The sequence below is a fragment of the Rhinichthys klamathensis genome, unplaced genomic scaffold (assembly GCF_029890125.1).
Source record: "Rhinichthys klamathensis goyatoka isolate OS25496 unplaced genomic scaffold, OSU_Roscu_1.1 h1tg000036l_1, whole genome shotgun sequence".
Classification (NCBI taxonomy): domain Eukaryota; kingdom Metazoa; phylum Chordata; class Actinopteri; order Cypriniformes; family Leuciscidae; genus Rhinichthys; species Rhinichthys klamathensis.
In genome coordinates, this window is record NW_026606584.1 from 10,162,894 (window position 1) to 10,181,706 (window position 18,813).

At 43.0% G+C, this 18,813-nt stretch overlaps 2 protein-coding genes across 4 annotated transcripts in view; both read left to right on the plus strand.

Annotated features, from left to right (window-relative positions):
* slco2a1 (solute carrier organic anion transporter family, member 2A1) overlaps window positions 1-13,489 on the plus strand; it is a 30,679-nt gene extending 17,190 nt beyond the window's left edge. The window contains exons 10-14 of one of the 2 annotated variants that reach the window (XM_056246317.1): window positions 10,818-10,968; window positions 12,039-12,199; window positions 12,299-12,363; window positions 12,778-12,898; window positions 13,120-13,489. In XM_056246317.1, the coding sequence (XP_056102292.1) occupies window positions 10,818-10,968; window positions 12,039-12,199; window positions 12,299-12,363; window positions 12,778-12,898; window positions 13,120-13,240 (619 nt within the window). In that variant the 3' untranslated portion in view covers window positions 13,241-13,489. The remainder of the gene's footprint in view (window positions 1-10,817; window positions 10,969-12,038; window positions 12,200-12,298; window positions 12,364-12,777; window positions 12,899-13,119) is intronic. The other variant, XM_056246318.1, reaches the window with a different exon arrangement.
* Window positions 13,490-14,712: 1,223 nt separating this feature from the next.
* The window catches only part of rab6ba (RAB6B, member RAS oncogene family a), a 128,882-nt gene continuing 124,781 nt past the window's right edge, over window positions 14,713-18,813 (plus strand). Inside the window, exon 1 of one of the 2 annotated variants that reach the window (XM_056246320.1) lies at window positions 14,713-14,935. In XM_056246320.1, coding sequence (XP_056102295.1) covers window positions 14,866-14,935 — 70 coding nt within the window. In that variant the 5' untranslated portion in view covers window positions 14,713-14,865. The remainder of the gene's footprint in view (window positions 14,936-18,813) is intronic. The other variant, XM_056246319.1, reaches the window with a different exon arrangement.

Sequence of the window (18,813 nt, forward strand, 5' to 3'; positions counted from 1 at the left end):
GGAGGAGATGCTTTTGGGCTATCGGTCTCCTTTATCGCCATTGTCGTGGAAGAAACCTGCCTTACCAACTAAGCCTGGCTGAGTAACATCTAGATTAGTTAGGAAGGCGTATGCCTGCACACAATGGCAGTTCTGCAGGCATACCAGGCTGACCTGCTCAAAGATTTGGACCATGGTGAGGGATTAGGGATGGAGAAGGTAATAAAAATTCAGTTAAGCCACAGACTTGGCCCTCCGGCCAACCAAGCAGACGGCCCTTGCCGCAATGGTTCAATGGCTGCATTGGTTGCCACTGTGGCTCAACTTAAAAGAAAAAGACAAGGCCTTTCTCCTTTATGCCCTGATTTCTTCCTCCGGCCTGTTCGGCAACGCAGTAAACAATGCCGTCGAAAGGTATCAATTGGCGGCGCTCAAGGGGCTCATTCCTCGCTCTTGAGGATAGAAAAAAAACTACAGAAATTATAGGAAAAATTATTCCACTGTCAGACTTTGTGGCAGCTTGGCTATTTCTCCCTAACATCTCTCAGTGGGTTATTAATACTATAACAAAAGGATACAGAATTTAGTTTGCTTCCTGTCCACCTCGTTTCCGATGTGTCATGACAATGACATTACATCAGTTAGGGGAGAAAGAGGCCATCTAACATGTACCCCTCCCAGAGCAAGAGGCAGGCTTCTACAGTTGGTAATTGTACTTAAAAAGGATGGGTATTTCATCCTCAGAATCATCCCCCCATGGTTCGGCGGGCTACATGCTCTACAGCTTTAGAAGAAGCCAAGGTTCCTTAAAGGAGGTCTGGCTCGTCGCAGATCTCTCATCTCTCACGATGGACACCTTTCTCAAGGGATGTGGTGCGGTTCTCGATGGCCGACCAGCCAGCGGTTTTTGGGAGGACTCTTATCTCTCTTGGCACATAAATTGACTTGAGATGAGGGCAGTGTTTCTAGCCCTGAAACCCTTTCTTCTGCAGCTTAGGGGATACCATGTGTTAGTTTGGACAGATAGCACTTCAGTAGTTTCCTACATCAATCACCAGGACTGGCTGCTTTCCTGCCCCCTTACAGTCTGGGGCATGCAAACATGAGGACAGTCATCCCGTTGAGGCAGGGGTCTGAGGCCCAGGGAATGGTGACTACATCAACTAAGAGTGGAGTCCATATAGAAGTGCTACGACAAAGCAGAAGTGGATCTGTTTGCCTCCGAGGAAACAACCCACTGTCCCCTCTGGTTCGCCCTCACACCAGGCTGTGCCTGTACGCCTTTCCTCCGATAGCTCTACTCCAGTAGTTCTAGCAAGGGTTCGCCAGGACTGAGTTTTCCTTCTTCTAGTGGCTCTGTTCTGACTGACCCAAGTGTGGTTTGCGGATCTAGTGTGATTCTTGGATGGTCTCCCACGGGAGATCCTGATCCAGAGAGATATTCTCTCTCAAGTGAGGGTGATGATATTTCATCCCCGGCCAGAGATATGGAAACTTTGTGCCTGGCCCCTGAGGGAAGCAGCTACTACTTTATTACCACAAGGGAGCCGGCTGCTTATATAACCCCAAATCAGGGGGAGGCAGCTGTAACCTCGAAACTTCAGCATATCAAAAAGGGAGCTGCCTAGTAAAGCCCCTTAAAAGGAGGTGGCCATCCCTATGTTATCATAAGGGATCTACCTGTTTCTTAACGGAACCCACATAGAGATGGAAGGCAGCTCACCTTACCTTGGAGATCGATGTCGCTGCCTAAATGGTGCTCAGAAGAGCGGAGGCCTCAGCAGAACGACTCTCCATAGCAAGGGGAGGCCAAAATACGCTCAACCTTAAAGACAGCTTATCACAGCGGCTCACAGAGAGCTGAAACACTTGATGTCACTGTCAAGATAGAGCTCAGGTGAGCGGAGGGCTCAGCAGAATGACTCTATAGCGAGAGGAGGGCAAGCATTCTCAACCTCAAAGACAGTTTACCAAGGCTGTCTCACAGAGAGTTGATGCACTTGATGTGACTGTCTAGCTGGAGCTCAGGTGAGCGGAGGCCTTAGCAGAATGATTCTCTATAGCTATAGGAGGCCAAACAACGCTCAACCATAAGGACAGCTTATCACAGTGGCCCACAGAGAGCCGACACATTTGATATCACTGTCCAGACGGAACTCAAGAGAGCGGATGACTCCGTAGAACGACTCTATTGTGAGAGGAGGCTAAACAAAGGCCATCTTGAAGACAGCTTATCACACTGGCTCACCGAAGGCTGACACACATATGTTGCTGTCTAAATGGAGCTCAGAAGAGTGGAGGCCTCAGCAGAATGACTCTCTAAAGAAAGAGGAGGACAAAGTACACTCCACCTTAAGGACTGCTTATCACAGCTGCTCACAGAGAGCCTACACACTTGATATCACTGTTCTGATGGAGCTCAGAAGAGCAGAGGCCTCTGAAAAACGACTCTCTATAGTGAGAGGAGGCCAAACTACACTGAACCTTAAAGACAGTTTACCACAGTGGCCCACCAAGGGCTGACACGTTTGATGTCACTGTCTAGATGGAGCTCAGGAGAGCAGAGGCCTCTGCAAAACGACTCTCCATAGCGTGAGAAGGATAAACTACTCTCAACTTTAAAGACAGCTTATCACAGCGGCCCATAGAGAGTCAACAAACTTAATATCACTGTCCAGACGGAGCTCAAAGGAGTGGAGGACACCAGTTCATGCAGAGGCATTCCCATTGCATCAACATCATGACGCAGCATCTCGTTACCCTCTCAGCAAACTGTTTAATTCATAAAATTTAATTCAAGTTAAAACATTTATTAAAATTAATTATTTAAAATTAAATCCTTAAAATTATGCCTTGATGGAAACCCCTAAAAGGTTCTATATGAAGTGCCTAAGAGTTTATATAGAGAACCTTTTCTTCTAAGAGTGTAGTATAAATGTATCTTCTATAAACAGGGCCAGTTTAAGACAGCTGGTTCTCACAGACACTGAAAACGTACTCGGTTACTAACGTAACCTCTGTTCTCTCTAGAGAGGGAACGTGTACTGCGTAATATCTTACGCTATGGGGAAAATCTCTTTTCCACGAGATATTGAAGCCAAAAATTATCCTTAATTTTTAATCAATGTAAAACGCTTCGCGGCAGCATGCAGACATAGGCGAGGCAGCTCGCGCGCCTATTGGCTGCCCTGCGGCAAAAGCAGCAGCCTATCGAGAACGGCTCTGCGTGACGTCATGACCAATGGGGGCACTTCGCGCCCACTTCGTCACGTCCCGCCAGAAAGGCCGTGGTCTCGCCCTATAAAGCCGGTCAACAGGCTGATACAAACTGGTTTTCATCGCCGAAGTGAACCAGAGCGCATTTTAAGCACGGCAAGATACGCAGTACTCGTTACCTCTCTAGAGAGAACAGAGGTTACGTTAGTAACCGAGTACGTTCTCTTACGAGAGTATCTCTCATACTGCGTAATATCTTACGCTATGGGGAACACAGTGCAACACGCCGTGCGTACAGGGATCCAACACCAAAGTCCCAAGGGCAGAAGCCCGGGGCGCATGTAGTGCATAATCACCATAGACTCACAGAGAGTGAAGGAAGAGGGGCTAGAAGCGACATTCCTTATGAAGTAGCATCCAGAGGAGCTAATCATATAAATATTATATCACGCAGCCAGGGTGAAAGCTTTCAGCCTAAACTGGGTGGCCATACATGTGTCAACACTCGTGGAGCTGCTGCATCGGTCAGTGAGCGATACGCAAGCCAAACTCAGCATCTGGGCCGGCACAGCGGGGCAGATAGCACTGAATTCTAGACCGCCAAAAGCTTAGCTTGTAAGGCGGGGACCTCCAGGTTATAGTATTTTATAAATGTAGACGCGAGGCCCAGCCCGCGGGCGTACAGATATCTTGCAGGGTAATCCCGCTAGACCATGCCCACAAAGAGGCTACGCCTCTCATGGAGTGCGCTCTGACACCCAAGGGGCACTGCAGGCCTTTAGAGGTGTAAGCCAGCGCTATGGCATCGACTATCCATCTGGATAGGCTCTGTTTTGATGCGGCAAGTCCCTTAGAACGTCCGCCAAACACAACAAAAAGCTGCTCAGTCTGTCTAAAACCAGACGAGCGGGACATAAGCTCTTAGTGCCCTGACAGGGCAAAGGAGACTCGCGTCCCTCTCCTCATTTAGAACCGGAAGGGCGGACAGAGAAATCACCTGGGCCCTAAACGGTGTGTTGAGGGATTTCGGCACGAACCCGTGCCTAGGTTTGAGTATGACCTTTGAGTCATTAGGCCCAAACTCCATACACGACGCACTCACAGAGAGCGCTTGTAAGTCCCCTACGCGCTTCACTGAAGCGAGAGCCATAAGAAACACTGTTTTGAAAGACAGGTGCTTCATGTCTGACAAATGGATTGGCTCGAACGGGGCACCTTTCATGGCTTCCAGAACCGTGGAAAGGTCCCACATCGGGACTGAAGGGGGCCTGGGAGGGTTCAATCTCCGAGCTCCCCTGAGGAAACGCATGACTATAGCCCTATTCGCACGGGATTAGTATTATCTGGGGACCTCGTGTGATTTAAAAATTACCCCGCCACATCTGAATTTCGTGTGGCGCATTCGCACGGGATAACCGAAGCCTGTGATTTTACTCGAATTTACTGACTTATCTCCCGGATATGACGTCAATAGGCTTGGAAATTTCTTTTCGTTATAGGTCTAGCTGTATGATATATTATGACATAAACAGAATAAAGTTCCTTACCGCATGATGCTATACATGTCATTCATCTCCATCTAATCATTCGTTTTGTTTTTGCTCTTCTGATGATTTTCAGCTTTCACTTTCTGCAAATTGTGTAGTTGCGATATGACCCAGCACCCAAAATACTTTATCAAAACACTCCAAACCAGCCTCCATTCTTCGCGAAAAATGGATAAAAAGGCGCACGTGAAACAAAAACCTTGAAAAAATTATATGCGATCCGGCCAAATCACAGAGATGCCGATTCGCGTGGGACTAATATTATCACAGGACCTCTGTGTTCGGCGAAATATAGTAGGTAATTTGCGGGGGAAGTTTTACTTTACAAATTACAGACATGGCCGATTCCCACGGGATTAAGATCACAGACAAACTCTGCAATTATTACAAATTACTTTATGTCACCAGATAATACTAATCCCGTGCGTATAGGGTTTAAGTCTTTCTTCCCCAGTGACTGGCCAGACACCGGTTTTGCAAATGTTGCTATGGCCGCCACGTATACTTTGAGCGTGGATGGGGTTCTGCCCTTATCTAGCAGCTCTTGTAGGAAGGAAAGCACTTCCGTAACCCCACAGTCTACGGGTGAAAAGTTCTGAGCTTGACACCAAGCAGAGAACACAGACCATTTCGAGGAGTAGAGCCGTCTAGTAGACGGAGCTCTAGCCTGCGTGATCGTGTTTAACACTCCCTCCGGGAGGTTAGCGGGTACCCGTTGATGGCCCATGCATGCAGGGACCACAGATCGGGGCGAGGATGCCAAATCGAGCCCCCTGCCTGAGAGAGGAGGTCTCTCCTCAGTGGTACAGGTCACGGGGCAGTGCTGGCCAGCTGCATCAGGACTGGGAACCAGGTCTGGTTTGTCCAGAGCGGAGCCACGAGCAGCACTGGGCATCCGTTTTCCCTGATTCGGTCCAACACTTGAGGCAGGAGCGAGACAGGGGGAAAAGCATATAGGGGACAGCGGGGCCAGACGTGGGCCAGCGCGTCTTTGCTTTTCGAGAAAAACTTCGGACAATGAGCGTTTTCGTGGGACGCGAACAGGTCCACCTGCGCTCTGCCGAACGTTTCCCACAGCAGTTGGATCGTCTGCGGGTGCAGCGACCATTCCCCTGCTGGGACATTGTTTCTGGACAGTCTGTCTGGTCCCACATTCAGGTGACCAGGCACATGCGCTGCTCTCAGCGAGACCAGGTTGTGCTGAGCCCAGATCAGAAGGCGTTCCGTCAACCTGTAAAGGTTTCGGGACCAGATGCCGCCCTGGTGATTTATGTATGCCACCACTGACATGTTGTCCGACCGGACCAAGACGTGGTGACCTTTTATCTGGGGACAGAAGCACCATAGCGCTTTGTCGACTGCTATCATTTCCAAGCAGTTTATGTGAAGGAGCTTTTCCCGTTCTGACCACAGGCCACCGAACGGTCTGTCCTCGAGCAGCGCTCCCCATCCCGAGGTGGAGGCGTCCGTAGACACCGCCTGCACACTCGAGGAGGTCCCCAGACTCACACCTGACTGATACCAGTCGGTTACTTTCCAAGGTCCCAGAGCTGAAACGCACTTTAGATCGACCCTGAGGCGAAACTCGCGCTTTCAGCCACATCTGCAGCGGGCGCATGCGAAGCAGGCCCAGCTGGAGTACAGAGGCTGCTGAGGTCATTAGGCCCAGCATTTTCTGAAACCTTTTGAGCGGAACTATAGAGCCGTGGCGGAAAGATTTCGCGACGCGCTGAATGTCTAGTCCGCGCTCCGGTGACAGGCGTGCTGTCATGGATAGCGAGTCCAGCACTGTTCCCAGAAAAGACATTTTCTTACTGGGAGACAGCGAGCTTTTTGCCCAATTGACTGTGAGGCCCAGATTCTCGAGGTGTTCGAGTAATGTGGCCCTGTGTTCTATGAGCTCTGAGTGTGATCGAGCTAGAATCAGCCAATCGTCCAAGTAGTTCAAAACTCGCATGCCCCGAAATCTCAGGGGTGCGAGAGCCGCGTCCATGCACTTCGTGAATGTACGGGGTGCTAGGGACAGGCCGAACGGCAGGACTGTGTATTGATATGCCTGGTCCTCGAAGGCGAATCTCAAGAATCGCCTGTGATGGGACACTATTTGTATTCGTAAATAGGCGTCTTTCAGATCTATTGACATAAACCAGTCCTCTTGGCGAACTTGCGTGAGGATTTTCCTGGTTGTAAGCATTTTGAACTGGCGCTTCACAAGTGCTCTGTTCAGCTGTCACAGATGTAAAATGGGTCTGAGTCTTTTTTCTTTTTTCGGTACCAGAAAATATCTGCTGTATAGACCCCCTTCGCTCTGAGCCTGAGATAAAGGTTCTATAGCACCTTTGTTCAGTAGTTTCGCTATCTCGGCTCGAAGTAGATGTGCTACTTCTGTTTTCACTGTGGATTTGACGCGCGCCATGTAACGTCGGAGGCGTTGAGCGAACTGTAGCAAATAGCCTCTTTTTATAGTATTCAGCACCCATTCTGATACCCCAGGAAGCTGTGCCCAGACTTTCACGTGAATAGCTAGGGGTAGAATGAGATCTGGGCTCCAGCCGTGACATAGTGACGGCAAGGGAGCTCCGGCGTGCTGTAACGCAGACACTGTGTTTATAGTGTTCAGCACCCATTCTGATACCCCAGGAAGCTGTGCCCACACTTTCGCGTGAATAGCTAGGGGTAGAATGAGATCCTGGCTCTGGCCGTGACATAGTGACGGCAAGGGAGCTCCGGCGTGCTGTAATGCAGACACTGTGTTTACAGTGTGTGAGGCGGGGGGCGCGCCGATCGCGGCGGGCAGCCTGGCTGCGCTCAAAACCCTTATAGCAGTTTGCTGAGGGAGAGAGAGCGGGGCGAGCCCCGTGGGGCTTAACATGTCTGTGAGTGAATGTGGGCGCGGGACAGCGGGCACATTTACTGCACTGAAAACACCGCCGGCCTGAGCTGACTGAATGTGTGTTGGTTTCGTTTTTACAGAACCCGTGGGACATGTGGTGTGTAGTGTTTGTGGGCACTGAGACGTGGGCACATTCACTACGTTTAGTGCACAATCGACATGAGGCGATCTTGTTTGTGCGAGCCCTGCATTTTTGCGGGCTGTGTTTGTGTGTAGAAATGAGCACTGGGTTGTGGGCATTTTTATTACACTCATAACACCATCGGCTGTGGCCGGAATACCAGAAAATACACCGCTTATGTGATTTATCTGGGTCGCCGTGGAAACAGCATTTGTGTGCAGGCAAGCGGGCATGGTACTGGCTTGCTTACTGCAAAATACACTGGAACAGTCGCATTTTCTGGAACTGAACGAGCGAAAAATTTCGGTGGAAGACTGGCCGCGGCGAGACTGAAACACCGTCGATTTCCTTGGAGGCTAGGAAGACTTGTGTTGGTTTCGTTTTACAGAAACCGTGGTAGTGTTTGTGGGCACTGGGTTGTGGGCACATTCACTACATTTAATGCACAATTGACATGCGTCGATTTCATTTGTGCGAGCCCTGTACCGTGGCGGGCTGTGTTTGTGTGTAGAAATGAACACTGGGCTGTGGGCATTTTATTACACTCATAACACCATTGGCTGTGGCCGGAAAACCAGAAAATACAATGATTATATAATTTTTCTGGGTCGCCGTGGAAACGGCATTTATGTGCAGGCAAGCGGGCCGCGGTACCGGCTTGTTTACTGCAAAATACACTGGAACAGTCGCATTTTCTGGAACTGAACGAGGGAAATGTCTCGGTGGAAGTCTGGCTGCGGCGAGACTAAATTTTTATCTGCTGCGAGAGTCGGGATCGAACACGGGTCTCTCGCGCGAAGGCTTTCGGAGCCACAGGGGAGAACGACATTAGCGCAAGCAGATAAGAGAGTGTCATCACACTTTTGTGTGTGTCGGCGTTTGTTTGCTGGTGTGCGTGTTATACAACAGGCTCATTGCTGCAATATTGGCATTTTCAGCCGCTCAAACTAAGAGGAGCTAAGAAATGTTTGAGAAATGGAGATTAGTCCGGCCTCGACGGGACTAAAACACACTCTTTCCTCATTTTGCCGGTGACGCACGCCCATGGGGGGCGGGTTAGATTTCTTATAACGTAAAGAAAGCTAGCCACGGTTTTAGGGCTCGCGGTCTTGATGCTGGCCCGTTTCCCTGATGACTCGCGGACAGAAGGGGGAGGTCCACAGAGCTCGCCCAGTCCTCACTGTCCGACGCCAGGATAGAGCAGCAGGTCTCCTCTACAGATGCAGCTATCTCGTCGTCATTAATGGCGGAAGCGGCGCGCGGCGGCCGTTATCCGTCAGTGAGCGACTCGAGTGAAGCTGGTGAAGCTGGCGGGCGAACCGGCGAGCTTTCATGGGCTGGAGAAGGCTCGGGGACCCGCTGAGTACGGCGCTTTACGGCGCGGCACTGTAGCGGGTGGAAGTGCAGTCTCGCTAAAGGATGCCAGGCGAGTCCTCAGAGTCACCGTAGGCAATAGCTCGCAGTGAGGGCAGCCGCCGTCGGCGAGCGCGAGAGCTGCATGATCCTCTCACAGGCAGGAAACGAATCACATGGCGGTCCCCGTCGCTGAGTGTGGCTCGGCACGAGCCACAGGAGGATGGCATCTTTAAAAAGACGCGGCTCTTTTAGATGATAGACGTGGGAGTCGCGGGGCGAGCACACACACACATACACACAGAGCAGAGTAAAGGATATGTAGTACGCCGGAAAGTGCAGCAGGTACGGCGGCTGAAGGCGGCGAGGTGAAGGCCAGCGACTTCAGGCTCAAGGGCTCATCCCGCTGAAGGCTTGCGTCGACGGCGCGGCTTCTCACTCTGGATCCAGCGGTGCGTGAGCTTCGCTGAAGAGATGAAAATCAGTTTGTATCAGCCTGTCGACCGGCTTTATAGGGCGAGACCATGCCCTTTCTGGCGGGACGTGACAAAGTGGGCGCAAAGTGCCCCCATTGGTCATGACGTCACGCAGAGCCGTTCTCGATAGGCTGCTGCTTTTGCCGCAGGGCAGCCAATAGGCGCGCGAGCTGCCTCGCCTATGTCTGCATGCTGCCGCAAAGCGTTTTACATTGATTAAAAATTAAGGATAATTTTTGGCTTCAATATCTCGTGGAAAAGAGGTTTTCCCCATAGCGTAAGATATTACGCAGTACGAGAGATACTCTCGTAAGAGAACACTGTTAAGCAAAGTCTGTTCTTTGTCTTCTGCCAGTGTTTGGATTCAGACCATTGTGTTCTAGTGAAAGTTTGTATATTCGAGTCCAGTTGAACTAGCACAGAGGTGAAGTGTTCAAGTTCACTTCACCATTCAAAATACTGTGTGCAACATATCTGAACACTTTCACTATGCCAACTGAGAGGAAATTAGGAAAGTATTTGACTGTTTTCCATGAACTTTATGAACATACGGCTATTATTGTGTCATTGTGAAATTAATTGAACGTTTAAACACACACCCTGTGACTGTGTTCTGGATGTTAAAGGAATAGTTCACCCAAAAATTATGTCATCGTTTACTTAGCCACATGTTGTTCTAAGGCTTTATTCATTCTTCCATGGAACACAAAATATGACATACAATTACAATGAATGAGAACTGGAGATTTTAACCTTCAAAAAGGACAAAAAAGCAGCACAAAAGTATCATGAAAATACAATAACAGTAGTCCAGTAGTCCAATACAATAACAGTGTGTGCTATATTCCAATCTTCTGAAGCTATACAATAGCATTGTGTGATAAACAAAATTAAACAAAAAATTCCAGTCCAGTGAGCTGTTACCTAATATGACTGGATAAATGAGTCAGTGAGTTGAATTTGAGAACCGGATCAGACCGATTCATGAACAAATCATTCAAACCAGTTTTATCAACGAATTCATTGAAAAGAATCAACTAAAATTGAAAAAAATCTCATCAATTGTACATCACTACTTCTCACAAATTCTCATGAACATGCTAAGGAAAGCTATGAGGATGTCAATATTTTCAATTAATAATTTTTGTGTGAACTATTTCTTAAAGATTACGATTCATAAAATGTTTCTGTGTTCTGCAAGTAAAGGCTAAACTGTGTTATTTTATGCCCAGCAGGCTTCTTCTGCCCTGTAGTGCCAACTGCTCATGTCCCAGCAGCACCTTTAACCCAGTGTGTGGGGAAAACAACATTGAGTACATCTCACCCTGCCATGCTGGGTGCAAAAACTTCACCATGGATCCCAAGAACCCATACAGAGTCCAGGTAAATAAATAAATCTGACAAAACAGAACATATTTCATGTCATGAAATTGTCATCTCAAGCCAGAGTTCTAGCAGAGTCACTGCATTTATAGATCTATCCATTTAGACCTTTATTTAGCTCATTACTGAAGCTGGATAGCAGCTCATTGTGAGCCTCTGCTGTACTAGCGACACCGAGCAAATGACCAGTCATGGTCTGTTAGCGATCAATGGGTTGAATCCAATCAATCGCTAATTAGTAATACTTCCTGGAGGAAGTGCTTTGGGGACTTAGAACAACTTTAGAGTGTTAAAGCTTCTGTATAATTGCCCAGCAAGAGACTTACAGGAGCAGCTGATGATGAATTACTCTGTATAACACAGCACATATCATACCAAGAGGCAATTATAGTAAGAAATACACTTGGTTCTGGACTCCTATGCTGGTTCAATTCAGTCAAAACAGGAAATGGAGGACACTGTGTCATTAGAAGTCAATGGAGCACAAGAAAACATTATAAAATGAGTGTTAGTATTAGCAGCATCTAATGAAACACTTTTAGTTGTTGTACTCTTTAAATTTATAGTATCCTTATAGCAATAATGATGTTTGTAATGAAGATATGCACTCATGCAGGGGTTCTCAACTGGTTTTGCTAACACAAAATGTACCATAGAAATTGAAAATTATTAATTATATTATTGGTTTGTTATTTTATTTGACAGACCATGTTTATCTGTATGAACCTTTATTTATCAAAGTCTGGGTCAGATTTAATTTTACCTTGTGTAGTTTTGTTTTTCAAGGATATGGACATGTCACACTTAATGTGACAGGTGAATTTGTGTCATATTGTATAGTTTGATACAAGACCTTTTAAACAAAAAAGATACGGAAAGCTTTTTCTCTTCACATTTAAAATATGATAAGCCTATATATTTACATAGATATACACAAAATACTAAAAAACAGTACTTAATGTTACATGTATGGGTTACTGGACACATAACAGTTAGCTTAACATTTACAGCTCTCATGTTCATATTGACAAACCAAATCATAATAACGTCCACTATCTCTTTGCACACAGATTTTTAGTAACTGCCAGTGTATTCCTGCAATGGGCAACGCAAAGCCTGGCCCTTGTGCCAACACCTGCCCTCACTATCTCCTGCCTGTAATGCTCATCATATCTCTAGCCGGACTTATTGCCAGCCTAACACACAACCCTATCTACATGATGGTGCTGAGGTGAGAAACACAACATTGCATTCAGTGTGAGAACTTCAAATGTAAGAAATTGAGTTATTGTATTTTATCTCATTTCACTCATTCTGTCTTTAACTATAGGTCAGTTCCTTCAGAAGAGAAGTCGTTTGCCATAGGGGTTCAGTTTCTGCTTTTGAGGGTTCTTAGTAAGTAAATGACCAAAATACCCTTTTTTACTTTTATTTATTTATTCTTTGAAAGTGTTAAAAGTTGTCTTTTCATGAGATTTTTCCCGTAAGATCCTTAAACAAAATAATTGTTAAGAGAAAGTGGTCAGGGTAAATAACCATTTAAATTATTCTAACATGAGAACACTTTCCTGGGCAAAAACAACAACAATCTGTCTAAATTGTGCAAGTGCAATTGCAATACTGTAAGTACTATACGCCCCCTTGTGGCGATACAACAACATAGTTACTGTATATTCATGTATCTTATTACAACAACATCATCACAAACTATCTATGCTTATTTAGTATGTTAGTGCATATGCATATCAATATATATTTGTTTAAACGTGTAGTATAATGATTTCTTTTTTTCTCTTTCTCTTTGCTTAGCCTGGCTGCCAGCTCCGGCTTTGTTCGGGATGACCATAGACTCCACATGTATCTGGTGGAAAACGGCTTGTGGGAAAAAGCAAGGATGTGGCTACTATGACAACAATCTTCTTAGAAACAGGTACGGATATGTTCTCTCTTGTCCTAAATACATTATAAAGGTACATTTGTGTCAAAACTCCTGAAGGTAGGTTTTGAATTTAGTGAGCTTAAACACACATAGGCCTACTATACTTCACATATATTCAGCAACACAAGGCTAAAACTAGAAATTAAATTATGCTAATAAGTGTTATTAGACTGAATACTAGCACTGATGATGATCATGATGACTTGTTACAGGTATCTAGGGCTTCAGGTGGGCTATAAGACGTTAGGCATTACACTCCTGGCATTTATTGGCTGGAAAATGCACCGGACCAGAGAGTACAGCTTAGAGAAAAAGCCAGAGGGACCCCTGTGATGCCTCAACCCTGCTTGACCTATCGGATCTCACTTTTGAGAACCTTCTCAGTGAGTTGAGCCCCTGGACATTTCTTGTCAGAAACCCCTCCTTCCAACACCTGGCTGGAAATTTGATGAATTCAGTTTGGATATGTCTCAAGTTGTTACACAGAATAACTGCTTGAGTATTTATTTCCCCCTGCATGCAAGCAGGGTCCTAACTGGAAAGATTCAGGGACTTTCAACCTAGTTTGGTATTAATAAATAACAATAAAAAAATAAAAAAATTCATCATAATCTTAGCCGCAGTTTTTATCAGCAGATTATTTGAAGCTGGATTTATGACTATGGCACCTATGAGGAGGACACAAAACATAAGAGAAATGTCTATATATGGTCCTTAACTTTGGTTAATATGCAATTGAATCACGATTCGAAATGGTTGACTGGGAAAATACCCCCCCATATATCTCTTCTATTTGAAGACTATGTGAAGGATGTGGAATGCTCTGTCTCATCTATCGCCAGATGCACACAGATACACAAGTGTGTCAAATATCAAACTGTGTGCCAGTTGAGGTGTGTAGCTTCAAATAACGATAGTAGCCTGAGCAGATTTAAAATGTTACTTTCAAATGTGAAGACGTTTTAAAACTAGGCATCAAATGTTTGTAAAATATATTTTTATACCTGATATTGCTGTTTTATTATACCCTTTGTGCATACTGTTTTGCCACGGTTCTTAACACAAATGACAAAATGCTTTTCTTATCACTGCTTGGAGTAATGAATCGTGACTTTCTGATAATCTTTTTATTATGCAACATGTAACGTTTATTTACCAATGTATAAGTTATTTCAAATATAAAATTTGTTCACAAATTGTTGTTGTTGTTGTTGTTGTTTTTTCTATTCGGCTGATGTTTATGAAGACCATTTCTGCCACAAAAGAAAACAAATCATGGTTAAGTGATTATAATCATGTTTATGGCATAAAACGTTGAAATTATGACATAAATGAGAAACAAAATCATCTTTTTTATTTTTTTTAAATCTAATAATTATGATATATCTCAGTTCCAGTTTGTAAATGACTTTTTATCTCATAATGGCTTAATATCTCATAATTTCTACTTTTTGTCATAATTATGACTAGTTATCTCATTACTCTGACTTAATATCTCATAAATTCAACTCTTCATCTCGTAATTACAACTTTTTATGTCAACTGAGAGTTACTGATCACACAAGCAGGCTTTAGATTACCAGCTCTGGGATCACCCAAATGATCCAATCAAAAATCAAGCAGTGTCAAAGTATGTCAGTATTTTTTACATAAATCTATGCTATAATCAAAATAAGCTATAAGGAAAGACTCTGCTTACTGTGGGGGATACAGCATGACGTCATGTTATGTGGGTTGATACAGCATGACGTCACGCTATGTGGGTTTATATAGCATTACGTCGTGTGAGGGAGAGAGAGGTGGGGCCGCGCATGCGCAACAGCAATTAAGCCTGACAGCCGATCCAGTGCAGCATTCCAGTTTCCAAACGCACAGGAGCGCCGCTTTCTCCATCGCGCTGCCCCATCCAGACATTTACACCGGTGGGAACACGCTGTTAAAAAAACAAGCCCTCAAACATGTCTGTGGGAAATGACTTTGGAAACCCTTTAAGGAAATTCAAACTCGTCTTTCTTGGGGAGCAAAGCGGTGAGTGTCATATTGGAATTTCCTAGGGAAGTTTCAATAATACGCTTTATTATTGATTATTTACAGGGGTCTGCATAGACTGCAACATGAAAATACTGATGATGAAATTGTATTTATACATCAAATTCATAAGCCACTGGATCTAGTGTGGCATGTTATTTTGATCTGTTATGGGATTTACATATTTCATTTGATTAAAGTTTAATTTTCCGATAAATAATCACTTTGTTGATCCTTTCTGTGCTTTTTTGTATTTATTTCCTTCAGATATATATTGCTAAATTGGCAAATAGGTCACTTATCAAGATTTAAGTATCAGTTCAACTGATTATCAAGTTAAAAGACTTAAAGCTGTTTAATTCATTTTAGTTAGGCTATAATATTGATGTAATGCTTTTTTATATAAAAAAATATAAAATATTTTTTATAAATAGCTGGATTTCGTGGATTTAATCCAGTGATGGGCTATGTCTACTGCAGTCACATATCTAAAGTCTAGTGTCTTTATTATTATACATTTTCTTTTTTTTCTTCTTTTTTTTTTTTTTTTTACATATGCTATCAGGATATTATAAAAGTTTCATAAAGGCCCACCTGGATGCATTTGCAGATTTCAGTGTTGTGTAAAATGTAGCTGGTGTACTTAGAGAACAGAATGAATAATATAAATAAATAAATAAATAATCTGGATGTTGAGACACACCCAGTGTGTGCCATTGAGAGAACTTATGTAGCTGCAGCCTGCCGACTCTGCCTGGTATTGTTTCTCTATGATGACAGTGATGGCTAGCTCAGTCATTTTACCTATTGATATGGATGGATGAGTCTCAGCAAATGTAAGTTAATGTTTAGCAGGGCAACTCCGCTTTTATTTCCCTTGGCATTCTGCCCGCTGTCGTCATTAAACCTCCTACCAGATGAATTAAGCTTCCAGAAGATCTTATCTGTCCTCAGATCTGTGGGACTTAAGTCTGAGATTGTGCTGCGGAGAGTATGATTCACACTGTGAGAGTAAACAATGGATGCTGCCATGGTACAGAGGCACTGCTTCTCTCCAGGGACTCTGATCCCAGCTTTATTTTGTTGTCTCTATCTGAAGCCTTTCAGAGATGTTGTGAAGTAGCAAAGAGACCCTCCTCACAGCTTTTTTGTGGATTTCTCGGGGGATTGTTGATCCATGCTGAATGTGCATCAGCTTGTGGATCTTTTCCAGCCATTACTTCCATAAACTCTCAAGTTCAACTTGTTAGGCTGCTGCAGGAGAGATTTGCTTTAGAGGCCTTATACAGTACCGGTCAAAAGTTTTTGGAAACATTACTATTTTAAATGTTTTTAAAGAAGTCTCTTATGCTCATCAAGCCTACATTTATTTGATAAAATATATATATATATATATATATATATTAGGCAAAATATTGTGAAATAATATTGTAAAATAATATTGTGAAATATTATTACAATTTAAAATAATGGTTTTCTATTTTTATATACTTTAAAATATAATTTTTGTCTGTGATGCAAAACTGAATTTTCAGCATAATTACTCCAGTCTTCAGTGTCACATGATCCTTTAGAAATCATTTTAATATACTGATTTGATACTCAGTTATTATCGATGGAAACAGTTGTGCTGCTTCATATTTTTTTTGGAACCTGTGATATTTTTCAGGATTCATTGATGAAGAATTATTATATATATATATTTTTTCAATTTAACACCTTTCTGAATAAAAGTATTAATTTCTTTCAAAAAAAGAAAGAAAAAATGAAAGAAATTACTGAAAATTACCTCGTATTTCCTTCAAAATTCAAAATTCTTATATTTTAAAGTATATTAAAATGTAAACCCATTGTTTTAAATTGTAATAATATTTCACAAGATTCATTTTTTTTCTGTATTTTTGATTAAATAAATGCAGGCTTGATGAGCATAAGAGTCTTCTTGCAAAAACATTATAAATAGTAATGTTTCCAAACTTTTGACCAGTTTTCTATTTGAATGTATTTTAAAATGAAATGTATTCCTATGATGGCAAAGCTGAATGTTCAGCATCATTACTCACATGATCCTTCAGAAATCATTTTAATATACTGATTTGGTGCTTTGATGAAAGTTTAAAAGAACAGTATTTATTTTAAATAGAAATCTTTTTTAACAATATAAATGCCTTTACTGTCATATTTGATCTTTACTTCAGTGTCATGGCTGAATAAATATATTATTTTCTTTTTTTAAATTACCCCATTGCTTTTGAAATGGTAGTGTAATGTATTTGTTTATTTTATTTTTAAATTGTCTAATTCAGTTGAATTAATCTGTTGTAGATTTAGCAGAGTTTGGATTCACTGGCAAAAGCTCTATAAAACCTTTAGTCTGTCAATCATGACATGCTTAAACACGGTGCTTTTTTAACCAGGTGATGTTGCTGGCTTATTTTTCAGAGCCATCCGGTTATTGAAAGCCTGCAAGACAGCTGCAATTACTCTGCAGAAAGGCTTTAATGTGCTGCCTGTGACTTAAGGAAGAGATAAGCTGAGAGGATTGGTATTGACCAGCACAGACAGTGAAGTGTTTGTTATCCAGTATCACTGATAAGCACAGTAAACTACAGTCACAGTGCATCACTTGGCTGATCAGTCCAAATCAGCCATGTTGCACTGGTTAATAAATGATTATTATTATCAAATTATTGCAGTCTCTGATTACAACCTCTGCCGGTAAACACACTGTCAATATGCATGTTGTTGATGTTGAGGATGAACAGCAATGTTTCATTCCACTTGTTCTTTCTCTCCGCCTGTTATTTCCTTTAGAGACACTTAATGCAACCATTTGTAGAGCAATTTGAGACATGGTATTGATTTTTCTCTTCAACTCTTCCTTATGGCTCTTTTTGCCCTTTCTATGTACATCAGCACACATTTGAAACAAGATAAGAAAAGTCCTCATTAGAATGCTAATGCATAATTGAAACATACACCAAACATTGACTCTTTCCCTGCCAATTACGAGTTTGTATGGCTTTCAATGTTATCACTGTTATACGGTATTACGCATCTCCTGAACGAGTACAGTATCTCCAGATCAAAACGCAGGGAAAGAAGAAGCAGAAACGAGCAATCTCATGTAAGCAGATGCATATGAAAAATAATGTGATTATTATTATTAATAAACAGGATAAAAATCAAAATGGCCTAATGTCACTGAATGAAATGTTGATCCAGGACGATCTATAGGACTGTGAAGCTTTCAGGGTGTTGATGGACTCGATCTACTCCATCTATATTTTGATCATCGCTCTTAATCCGATCTGAATGTAGTCTTTGACAAAAATGTGATTCTCTCTGCTTTTTACTCTCAAAATGTTGCTTTTTTTTATGAAACTTTTTTTAAAGCAGAGGGCCTGTTCTTTCTGTTGATCTATTGTATGTTCAGATATTCATTCAACAAAATATTCTAGGGGCCATGAAACTTTTGTGAAAATGACCGAAATCTGGCGGTGGCTGGCAATTTGGCATTTGTTTTTGTTGTTGTTGTTGTTGTTGTTTTTTGGCCATACAATGAAAAAAAAATCCATATAATGAAAGTCAAGGGGTCCAAAACAGCATTAGACCCTGATGCTATTTTTGACCCCATTGACTTTTATTATATGGATTTTTGACTTTCCCATTGACTTTTATTATATGGTTTAATATATATATATATATATATATATATATTCTTCAAAATGTAATGAAAAGGTGATTAAAAACATTCTCATTTCATTCCTTCAGTTTCAAATCTGTATGGTGTTTTATTTTTCTGTGGAACACAAATTCACATAGTTCTTTTCCATTCAATGACATTTCATTGTTAGCATGAAGGTCAACATGGAGAA